The 12082-nt window shown below is 40.3% G+C and overlaps 2 protein-coding genes across 5 annotated transcripts; both read left to right on the top strand.

Moving 5' to 3' along the window:
- The first annotated feature begins 1283 nt into the window (after positions 1 to 1283).
- On the top strand, positions 1284 to 9240 carry LOC113129007 (leucine-rich repeat-containing protein 15-like). 2 transcript variants are annotated; one of them, XM_026304671.2, is made up of 3 exons: positions 1284 to 1397; positions 1571 to 3192; positions 8967 to 9240. In XM_026304671.2, the coding sequence occupies exon 2, from the start codon at positions 1580 to 1582 to the stop codon at positions 3179 to 3181; it is 1602 nt and encodes a 533-aa protein (XP_026160456.1). In that variant the 5' UTR covers positions 1284 to 1397; positions 1571 to 1579; the 3' UTR covers positions 3182 to 3192; positions 8967 to 9240. The 2 variants fall into 2 exon arrangements, with proteins under 2 accessions (XP_026160456.1, XP_026160455.1); XM_026304670.2 differs by lacking the exon at positions 8967 to 9240 and having other exon boundaries at positions 1571 to 3919.
- On the top strand, positions 5773 to 11224 carry LOC113129545 (leucine-rich repeat-containing protein 15-like). 3 transcript variants are annotated; one of them, XM_033325151.1, is made up of 3 exons: positions 5773 to 5864; positions 6038 to 8280; positions 11115 to 11224. In XM_033325151.1, the coding sequence occupies exon 2, from the start codon at positions 6047 to 6049 to the stop codon at positions 8261 to 8263; it is 2217 nt and encodes a 738-aa protein (XP_033181042.1). In that variant the 5' UTR covers positions 5773 to 5864; positions 6038 to 6046; the 3' UTR covers positions 8264 to 8280; positions 11115 to 11224. The 3 variants fall into 3 exon arrangements, with proteins under 3 accessions (XP_033181042.1, XP_033181041.1, XP_033181040.1); XM_033325150.1 differs by lacking the exon at positions 11115 to 11224 and adding an exon at positions 9235 to 9365; XM_033325149.1 differs by lacking the exon at positions 11115 to 11224 and having other exon boundaries at positions 6038 to 8968.
- The last annotated feature ends 858 nt before the right edge of the window (positions 11225 to 12082 follow it).

The raw sequence follows: 12082 nt of genomic DNA, 5'->3' as shown, positions 1-12082 counted from the left end.
ATGCATGCAGCTTATTTCCACGTTATTATGCGATGGAGTGGGTTATTAAAAAACCCTTAAATGCTTCTGAAAAGGAGCCTACCTATTTGACACTGACGTATCAGAAGAAAAGGAAAATACATTACTACATCTAAAAGAGATGATTTTAGATGATTTTTTTATTTATACATTACAGTAGAGCCCATTTGCTGTAAGATACTGAACCTGTTGAGCTCATCACAAGATTTTTGAAAATCACCAGAACACTTCATGTTAAATGTGCCAATTCAATTTGTAGGAAACAAGAACAAAACCATCGACCCTGAGTAGATTTAAAGGTGGTGATGGTGAAGGGAAATGGCAGGATGAGGTCAGGATGTACCACAAACATCTGGAACTGAACTGAACAGAAGTTGAACATTAATCTGTCCATGTACAGTCAAAAGCAAAGATTTCATTGTTATAAACACTCAGATGTTGAGTGATGCTAACTCAAAGCTTGTCTAACCTGCTGTGTGTCCAGTCGCCTTTCAGTTAATTCAGACTGCAGCTCATGTGAGGAAGTCTGAACGTTTGAAAACATCCACTTCTTGCTTTGTTTGCAATTACAGACCGGACAGAACAAATGACTAACATATGCGGTAATGTAGCTCTAAACGCTGCCTCACAATAACAAGTTCCTGGTTAGAAGGTTGAAATAAAATATAATCAACAATCTGGAAATAACAGCATGTGAACTGGAGGAAACTGTAGGGAGTGTCCTAATCTGGGAACAAATGTATCCATTTAAAAGGAAAACTTGTGCATACAAAAGTATTTAAAGTGTGTGATGACTGTTTAAGTGTTTGCAGAACTAAGCCAATGAAAAATCTTTTATAATTGATGTGATACATCAGTGCTGGAGTATTATTTAGGCAATGAGTGGCCAAATCCAGTATCCTGGCACATCCAGGGTGGCGCTGGAGCCCATCCCATCTGACAGTGGGTGAGAGGTGGGACACACATAGAGAAAAACACATTCACAGCTACAGGGAGTTTGGAGTCACCAATAAAATATAACCCCGGCCTGATAGAAAGCCCACACAGCGAGACCCCAGGATCAAATGGGATTTGAACCAGGAACCTCAAAATCAACACTCATTTGATTAAACTGATGACTGCACAGGTTAAATGCCTGTGATTATAAAAACCAATAAAAAATATATCAGCTTTGTAATCTCGAAGCCATGCTGCAGAGCGGTGTAGTTTTTGGCTGGGCATTAAAAACCTCCCTGCTCTTATCTCAAGCTGCAGAAGTGTGTTAAGCCACGCCAACGTGTTGACCAACGTTAGTACAGAAGATAACTAATGAGGCTGCACTTGGTTTGTGTCTCATCACGGCTGTAACAAGCTTCTGTGGCATACCAGGAAATATTCAGGTACGTAAATATTTCTTGGCATTTGACTGTAAAAACACATTAAACAATTAAATAACCTGACTGAGCAAAGCTTGTTTTAATGTCATCAGGAATCATCATAAGAGAAAAACTGTGTATTGTAAAGAAAAAATGTATTTACTCAGTTATACATAAGATTGTTTTTCATTTTATAGCAACTAAAAATGTCAAGAAGAGGAATCATCCTTCTTTTTCTGTCTTTACTGTTTGAGTCCTCACTGTCTCAAAACAAACAATGTGAAAAAGAGACAGACTGTCCCAAAGAAAACCAACAGGTTTTTAGTGATTCAACTACGAACATCCCAAGCCAGCTGAGACCAGGTGTGACAGAGGTTTTCTTTCTGGTCAGCCACATTGAAAAGATCCCCAAAGGAGCCTTCAGTAATAACTCTCATCTTCAAAAGGTGGAGTTCTTGAACACTAACACAACATCTATTGAGCCGGGAGCTTTTGAAGGTTTGGTAGATCTCGTGCAGGTTGAGATCTCCAACACTCCATTAACATCAATTCCAGTGGGTGTCTTTAAAGATCTCAGCAAGCTGGAGAAGATTATACTAAAGTTTAACAAAATCCACAGTCTGGAGAAAGGCTTGTTTGATGGCCTTAAAAAAGTAAGAGAGATCCAGTTACATGGGAACCAGATCGAAACTATTGAAGATGGGACGTTTGATGATCTTGAGAACCTTGTTTCACTTCATTTAGCTAAAAACAACCTTTCTGCTGTATCTGCTGACTGGTTCTCAAGCCTAAACAAACTGGAGGTGCTACGGCTTTATGAAAATCAGCTGACCACCATTCCTGAAGAACTTTTTCAGAATTTACCAAACCTGAGGGAGATTGGCTTGCATCAGAACGAAATTGCAGAATTATCGCCTAATTTATTTCCACACAAAGACAAACTAACTAAGATTACTTTGGATGGTAATCACCTGACTACTTTACCTCAGGGTTTTTTTGTTGGTTTCCCGCAGCTTAAAACACTGACCCTACAGAAGAATAACCTAAGCAGTTTACCACCAGTGCTTTTTGGAGAAATGCCTAAAATGACTGAATTAAGCCTCAGCCAAAACAACCTCAACACTCTTCCTAGTGGAATATTTAGCCCTCTGAAGAAGGTGAAGAAGCTACATCTGTTCAAAAATCACTTTGTCACCTTGTCTCCTGAGTACTTTGAAGGCCTCGAGAAGCTCACAGACCTGAATCTACACAACAACACGATTCAGTCGCTGGATGCAGATGTCTTTGAGAAGTTACAGTCCCTGGTCAAACTCAGGTTAGATCACAATCACCTGCAGTCACTTCCTGAGGGAATTTTTGGGCCTTTAACAACACTAAAAAAATTGTACCTTAATAATAACCCTTGGAAGTGTGACTGCCAGCTGACTTCTTTTTACCTCTGGATGAAGCAAAACTCTGACAAGATCATAGATCCTGTGTTCTGCGAGTACCCAGAAGCTCTGAGAGGGCAGGAAATCAAGTCATTAACAGAGGACCAATTGATTTGCCCTACCCTTCCCCCCACAACTACCCTCTTTACCACCACCATCACAACAACACTCCCAACCACACAACCACCGACAACCACCAGTGTCACTACCACAACAGTTCTTCCTACAACAACCGCATCCACAACCACCATGACAACAACCGCACCCACCACCGCCATGACAACAACCGCACCCACCACCACCACGACAACAACCGCACCCACAACTACTATGACAACAACCACCAACTTTCGGACTACAAAAGTAGTCCCCAACTAAAATGGGAAATGGTAGTGGTCATGTAAATAACAGAAAGTTACAGGACTTTTTCTTTAAATAATAAGATCATTTAGAAATTGCCCCACTTGTTTGAACATCAAGAGAGTACACTAGTGGACTTTACTGCTTCTTAAACCTGCATTATCCGTTTTATTTTGGCTCTGAAAGACGTCTGAAACAAATTGTAAGCTGTAATATAAACAACACATTGTGCAATGATTAAAAACCCTTCGTGTGAATCTGTTGGACTAATCACTGAAACTCAGACCCTTACAACAGGGGGAGCCAGAGATCCACAAGAACCTCCTGTCTGTATGAAAACAAGAGCTTGGCAAAGATTGTTCAACACCTTTTGGAAATGGCAAATACATATCTGTCATTTAATTAATTTCATAGGCTTAAAACAAAACAATGGCTAATTTCATCATATCAAGTACTTCAGCTTTATGTTTTCTTCATTTGTAGTTTTCTATTAACTTTCTGTGTCGAAAGAATAGTAAAAACAGACATTACTGCATTTTCTTCAGAAGAGAAGGTTAATCTTTAAACAGAATAAATGAATCCCACATTTCATAAATGTAGGAAGCGGCAGAGTCACAACATTGGTCTGGAACTGATTTGTGTTTGACCGATAGCTAAAGGTTAAGTATGTTAATTAGGCCTTTTATTAGACAGTACCACAGGAACAGACCAGCAGGCCAGATTCATTAACCCAGTGTGTGTGTACATGTGTGTGTGTGGGTTTGTATTGTACATGTGATGTGAGATAATTAATAAAACATCTAAAACTTAAGACTTATCTTAATAAAACCTGATTGTTTGCTCTCTGCCACTGCGATTAGTTTTTTGCCTCTTGCTGTACAAAGAGCCACTAATATAAATTTGTGGACATTTACTGTGTACGTCTTCCACTAGGGGGCACTTCTGTTTTGGATAAAACAGCATGACACAAACATGGCACCTTCGGAGAAAGACTCATTTAACCGTTTCACCTCCTAAAATGTTCCAGTTGGTTCTTCCTCCCTCTTTCAAACTGTTACTTTACGTTACAGATTAGGTTCCCCTAGAAATCCAGTGACACAGATTCTACTTTCAAGTAAAATATGGGAGATACAAACTGACTCCAGACATGGCAAGTTACATAAACCCCTCTGGAAGAATCTTCTGTAAAGAAAAGAAACACTATGAAGTTGTCCCAGACAGCAAGAAAATCAAAAGAAGAGACTGAATGAGGGTAACATAACTTTGCTTTATTGCACTGTCCTCTGGGTGATATATGGAGAAGGCCCACACCGAAGACAGATGCTCCAGATGTAAAAGTAGGAAGCTGTATCTGGATAGACATGCATGTGGTACAGCAGAGTAACCCACACTGCATTTTAATATCAGCCTCTTAATCCTAACATGTCTTGACCAGTGAGTACAAAATCAAGGCTGCCCCCAACCAACATGCAAACAAAATGTGTGTGATGAAAACCGAGAAGCTACAAAACCCAATAGCAAGACAACAGGAAACCAACAGTGTCGCTGAATATTTCATCCCACTCTGATCTGCAGCTAAAGATAATGCATTGTTCACTTTTAAGTCCAATGTTGTGATGTTGCATCAAAAAGTTATTCTTGTCTCCACATAAAATAAGCGGTCGCTGTCTTCAGTATTTACTGGTGTATTTTAGTCCACTCTGTCCTGAAGTCATCCACTCCATCACACTGTAATGAATAAAACTCTGGGTGGGGGGATGCAAAAACTTTGATTTATATGTTAGGGCCTAAAAGAAGACAAATTTAAAAAGGGCGAATATAAAAATACTGGAATCAGCTCATAAATACCCTCATAACTACCTGCCATGTGTCCTGCCAGTAAGTCCCCTGCAAATTCACAATTAGAAAACACAATTACAGAGGACATAGCACTAATAGCACTGAAATGAGAGAGGATAGAGGACAGCGTTTGATGTAATTTGTTTAAATAAATGTTTCTACTATTCCTATATTTTATGTTCAACAGTGGCCCTTTAATTTATGCGCCCTGTCCAAAAGCTTTCCAGATGCAAAACTGAAGACCAGTTTAAATGTCTGCATCAAATATCACCTTTCATCTCCAGTGTTAGCACTGGTCCTTCATATTAAGCATGTATGAACTTCCTGTCCCTGAACAGAACCAGCACTAAGAGGACTGCATGTCTGAGCTTCTCACAGCTCATGACCACACTAAGCCAGATATGTCTCTCTCAGTGTCTTCAGATGCTGCTGCACATTCATGGGGTCCAAATGTTAAAGTCATTCTCTGTTGTTAACTTTGCTAAACTGGCCTCAGTGTAGTGGCAGCACCAGTTGTGAATTCAAAAGTGTCTCTGACTTTCCAGGGCATCCATGGAAATGTCGGGGGTCAAACTCTCTGGACTTATTTAAAGAAGAGCATGTTATTAGGGCCAGTTTGATCATTTAACCTTTTGACCTAGAGGAGCAGTTAGCAAACACAGCGTGAAACAATGCACTGATCCCAAAAGAATATAGCAAAGTTGTACATCCCTGCCTGCTCTTATCTCAAGCTGCAGAAGTGTGTTAAGCCACGCCCACGTGTTGACCAACGTTAGTACAGAAGATAACTAATGAGGCTGCACTTGGTTTGTGTCTCATCACGGCTGTAACAAGCTTCTGTGGCATACCAGGAAATATTCAGGTACGTAAATATTTCTTGGCATTTGACTGTAAAAACACATTAAACAATTAAATAACCTGACTGAGCAAAGCTTGTTTTAATGTCATCAGGAATCATCATAAGAGAAAAACTGTGTATTGTAAAGAAAAAATGTATTTACTCAGTTATACATAAGATTGTTTTTCATTTTATAGCAACTAAAAATGTCAAGAAGAGGAATCATCCTTCTTTTTCTGTCTTTACTGTTTGAGTCCTCACTGTCTCAAAACAAACAATGTGAAAAAGAGACAGACTGTCCCAAAGAAAACCAACAGGTTTTTAGTGATTCAACTACGAACATCCCAAGCCAGCTGAGACCAGGTGTGACAGAGGTTTTCTTTCTGGTCAGCCACATTGAAAAGATCCCCAAAGGAGCCTTCAGTAATAACTCTCATCTTCAAAAGGTGGAGTTCTTGAACACTAACACAACATCTATTGAGCCGGGAGCTTTTGAAGGTTTGGTAGATCTCGTGCAGGTTGAGATCTCCAACACTCCATTAACATCAATTCCAGTGGGTGTCTTTAAAGATCTCAGCAAGCTGGAGAAGATTATACTAAAGTTTAACAAAATCCACAGTCTGGAGAAAGGCTTGTTTGATGGCCTTAAAAAAGTAAGAGAGATCCAGTTACATGGGAACCAGATCGAAACTATTGAAGATGGGACGTTTGATGATCTTGAGAACCTTGTTTCACTTCATTTAGCTAAAAACAACCTTTCTGCTGTATCTGCTGACTGGTTCTCAAGCCTAAACAAACTGGAGGTGCTACGGCTTTATGAAAATCAGCTGACCACCATTCCTGAAGAACTTTTTCAGAATTTACCAAACCTGAGGGAGATTGGCTTGCATCAGAACGAAATTGCAGAATTATCGCCTAATTTATTTCCACACAAAGACAAACTAACTAAGATTACTTTGGATGGTAATCACCTGACTACTTTACCTCAGGGTTTTTTTGTTGGTTTCCCGCAGCTTAAAACACTGACCCTACAGAAGAATAACCTAAGCAGTTTACCACCAGTGCTTTTTGGAGAAATGCCTAAAATGACTGAATTAAGCCTCAGCCAAAACAACCTCAACACTCTTCCTAGTGGAATATTTAGCCCTCTGAAGAAGGTGAAGAAGCTACATCTGTTCAAAAATCACTTTGTCACCTTGTCTCCTGAGTACTTTGAAGGCCTCGAGAAGCTCACAGACCTGAATCTACACAACAACACGATTCAGTCGCTGGATGCAGATGTCTTTGAGAAGTTACAGTCCCTGGTCAAACTCAGGTTAGATCACAATCACCTGCAGTCACTTCCTGAGGGAATTTTTGGGCCTTTAACAACACTAAAAAAATTGTACCTTAATAATAACCCTTGGAAGTGTGACTGCCAGCTGACTTCTTTTTACCTCTGGATGAAGCAAAACTCTGACAAGATCATAGATCCTGTGTTCTGCGAGTACCCAGAAGCTCTGAGAGGGCAGGAAATCAAGTCATTAACAGAGGACCAATTGATTTGCCCTACCCTTCCCCCCACAACTACTCTCTTTACCACCACCATCACAACAACACTCCCAACCATACAACCACCGACAACCACCAGTGTCACTACCACAACAGCTCTTCCTACAACAACCGCACCCACAACCACCATGACAACAACCGCACCCACCACCACCATGACAACAACCGCACCCACCACCACCATGACAACAACCGCACCCACAACCACCATGACAACAACCGCACCCACAACCACCATGACAACAACCGCACCCACCACCACTATGACAACAACCGCACCCACAACCACCATGACAACAACCGCACCCACCACCACTATGACAACAACCGCCCCCACAACATCTATGACAACAACCGCACCCACAACCACCATGACAACAACCGCACCCACCACCACCATGACAACAACCGCACCCACAACCACCATGACAACAACCGCACCCACAACCACCATGACAACAACCGCACCCACAACCACCATGACAACAACCGCACCCACAACTGCCATGAAAACAACCACACCCACCACCACTACAATCATAACCACCACCTTTCGGACTACAACACCTCTTCCAGCAAGCACTCCAGTGATCTTCACCTATCCATTGGAACCTGTTTCTCATGCGGCATCACTTTCATTCCCCTATCAAACAAACAAAGTTCATCAGTGCAAATCTGAGCTGATGATCTACACTGCCCTGCTGGTGGTGGAGATCACCTGCACCCTGGTGCTGGCCAAGTTCACTCTGTCTTTGTACTGCCTGCTGCAGAGCAGACAGAGGATGTACCACAGGATCAAACTCACCCACTTCTCCTACAGAAGAGAGGTCATCCTGAGGCCGCTGCAAGAAGCAGAGACTCGAGGACTTTAAGGGATAAGGCCAGTTTGGTAAGACCTTCTTTTCCTAGGTCCCATATTTTCCAGCTATTTCCAAGAAAACTGTGTTCAACTTCGTACTATAAAGAAGATGGAGAACAGAATGTGCAGTTAATATGTGGAGTGTTTAGAAACAGACATCGATATAGATGCTGGGATTAACTTTTTCATCACGTTTAACTGTCATGGATTATACCAGCATGGCAGCATTTATTGCACATAAATACTCATGTTCATGCTGCACATTGGATGAATGTAGTTCATAGCTGCATTAGTGTTTTCTTTCAAACCACTATGTTTAAGTGAAACTGGTGACTGGGTGTAGCATATTTTCCATTTCTCCTGGATATATCCTAGTAATTAAGAACTAAATACCAACTAATGTATAAAAAAAATATGAGAAAAGTTTCCAGGAAATTATCTGGAAAATCCAGGACCCTGAAAATAAAGCGTCACCATGCATATGAATCTAAAACTTGGTTTAGGTCATTTGTCTGTGCCATAGACGTCTATCCATCCATCTTCTTTACCCGCTTTTTCCTGAAAGCCAGGGTCACGGGGATCTGCTGGAGCCTATCCCAGCTCTCCATAGACGTCTATAGTTAGTTAATTAGTCACAGTCGCACTGCTGCAGCAGGTAACATGTTTCTTCCTCACAACAAATGCTCTGTTTACAATACTCACTAAAATGGGAAATGGTAGTGGTCATGTAAATAACAGAAAGTTACAGGACTTTTTCTTTAAATAATAAGATCATTTAGAAATTGCCCCACTTGTTTGAACATCAAGAGAGTACACTAGTGGACTTTACTGCTTCTTAAACCTGCATTATCCGTTTTATTTTGGCTCTGAAAGACGTCTGAAACAAATTGTAAGCTGTAATATAAACAACACATTGTGCAATGATTAAAAACCCTTCGTGTGAATCTGTTGGACTAATCACTGAAACTCAGACCCTTACAACAGGGGGAGCCAGAGATCCACAAGAACCTCCTGTCTGTATGAAAACAAGAGCTTGGCAAAGATTGTTCAACACCTTTTGGAAATGGCAAATACATATCTGTCATTTAATTAATTTCATAGGCTTAAAACAAAACAATGGCTAATTTCATCATATCAAGTACTTCAGCTTTATGTTTTCTTCATTTGTAGTTTTCTATTAACTTTCTGTGTCGAAAGAATAGTAAAAACAGACATTACTGCATTTTCTTCAGAAGAGAAGGTTAATCTTTAAACAGAATAAATGAATCCCACATTTCATAAATGTAGGAAGCGGCAGAGTCACAACATTGGTCTGGAACTGATTTGTGTTTGACCGATAGCTAAAGGTTAAGTATGTTAATTAGGCCTTTTATTAGACAGTACCACAGGAACAGACCAGCAGGCCAGATTCATTAACCCAGTGTGTGTGTACATGTGTGTGTGTGGGTTTGTATTGTACATGTGATGTGAGATAATTAATAAAACATCTAAAACTTAAGACTTATCTTAATAAAACCTGATTGTTTGCTCTCTGCCACTGCGATTAGTTTTTTGCCTCTTGCTGTACAAAGAGCCACTAATATAAATTTGTGGACATTTACTGTGTACGTCTTCCACTAGGGGGCACTTCTGTTTTGGATAAAACAGCATGACACAAACATGGCACCTTCGGAGAAAGACTCATTTAACCGTTTCACCTCCTAAAATGTTCCAGTTGGTTCTTCCTCCCTCTTTCAAACTGTTACTTTACGTTACAGATTAGGTTCCCCTAGAAATCCAGTGACACAGATTCTACTTTCAAGTAAAATATGGGAGATACAAACTGACTCCAGACATGGCAAGTTACATAAACCCCTCTGGAAGAATCTTCTGTAAAGAAAAGAAACACTATGAAGTTGTCCCAGACAGCAAGAAAATCAAAAGAAGAGACTGAATGAGGGTAACATAACTTTGCTTTATTGCACTGTCCTCTGGGTGATATATGGAGAAGGCCCACACCGAAGACAGATGCTCCAGATGTAAAAGTAGGAAGCTGTATCTGGATAGACATGCATGTGGTACAGCAGAGTAACCCACACTGCATTTTAATATCAGCCTCTTAATCCTAACATGTCTTGACCAGTGAGTACAAAATCAAGGCTGCCCCCAACCAACATGCAAACAAAATGTGTGTGATGAAAACCGAGAAGCTACAAAACCCAATAGCAAGACAACAGGAAACCAACAGTGTCGCTGAATATTTCATCCCACTCTGATCTGCAGCTAAAGATAATGCATTGTTCACTTTTAAGTCCAATGTTGTGATGTTGCATCAAAAAGTTATTCTTGTCTCCACATAAAATAAGCGGTCGCTGTCTTCAGTATTTACTGGTGTATTTTAGTCCACTCTGTCCTGAAGTCATCCACTCCATCACACTGTAATGAATAAAACTCTGGGTGGGGGGATGCAAAAACTTTGATTTATATGTTAGGGCCTAAAAGAAGACAAATTTAAAAAGGGCGAATATAAAAATACTGGAATCAGCTCATAAATACCCTCATAACTACCTGCCATGTGTCCTGCCAGTAAGTCCCCTGCAAATTCACAATTAGAAAACACAATTACAGAGGACATAGCACTAATAGCACTGAAATGAGAGAGGATAGAGAACAGCGTTTGATGTAATTTGTTTAAATAAATGTTTCTACTATTCCTATATTTTATGTTCAACAGTGGCCCTTTAATTTATGCGCCCTGTCCAAAAGCTTTCCAGATGCAAAACTGAAGACCAGTTTAAATGTCTGCATCAAATATCACCTTTCATCTCCAGTGTTAGCACTGGTCCTTCATATTAAGCATGTATGAACTTCCTGTCCCTGAACAGAACCAGCACTAAGAGGACTGCATGTCTGAGCTTCTCACAGCTCATGACCACACTAAGCCAGATATGTCTCTCTCAGTGTCTTCAGATGCTGCTGCACATTCATGGGGTCCAAATGTTAAAGTCATTCTCTGTTGTTAACTTTGCTAAACTGGCCTCAGTGTAGTGGCAGCACCAGTTGTGAATTCAAAAGTGTCTCTGACTTTCCAGGGCATCCATGGAAATGTCGGGGGTCAAACTCTCTGGACTTATTTAAAGAAGAGCATGTTATTAGGGCCAGTTTGATCATTTAACCTTTTGACCTAGAGGAGCAGTTAGCAAACACAGCGTGAAACAATGCACTGATCCCAAAAGAATATAGCAAAGTTGTACATCAAATTTAACAGCAGAACATGGACTACATGCCCCAAACACAACTCAAATGACAACTAAATATCAAAGTCCACATCACCGCTGTGTCAACCCACTCACCACATTTCTGGCTCTACTGCTACGGCATTTATGGAAAACACACAATATACTCCTCAAATGAAAGCAGAGACTCCACAGATTCTGAAGATGTTTGTAAAAACATGGTACAAACACAAAATAAAACTCAAATCACATACACTGATATTTGCACATATGAACAAATCTCACAAGTGTTCCCTTTAATACAACACTAGAAGTACTCAAATAGACAACAGGCCCAGTGTTCAATTAATTAATTAACTCACTTTAAATTATACAATGTGTTGTCATTTTTATAACCATTAACAATAATATAAAAAACTCATAGTACAGGTGATCAAGTGCACCTGAGACTCTGACATCAAAACAATACAGTTTACTTGTGAATGGGCCAACCAGACCAAGGTTAGTGTAATCCAACAAGGTGACCTTGCTATGAGGCAATGAGACTATAATGACTAGAGCTTGGTTGCTGAGTTTTACGCCCTGAAGGTGAGCTGGGTTTTAATTCCATAAAAGGC

Source organism: Mastacembelus armatus, chromosome 4, assembly GCF_900324485.2.
Source record: "Mastacembelus armatus chromosome 4, fMasArm1.2, whole genome shotgun sequence".
Taxonomy (NCBI): Eukaryota; Metazoa; Chordata; class Actinopteri; order Synbranchiformes; family Mastacembelidae; genus Mastacembelus; species Mastacembelus armatus.
The sequence above is the reverse complement of the archived record's forward strand: the minus strand, read 5'-3'. Positions and strand labels throughout refer to the sequence as shown.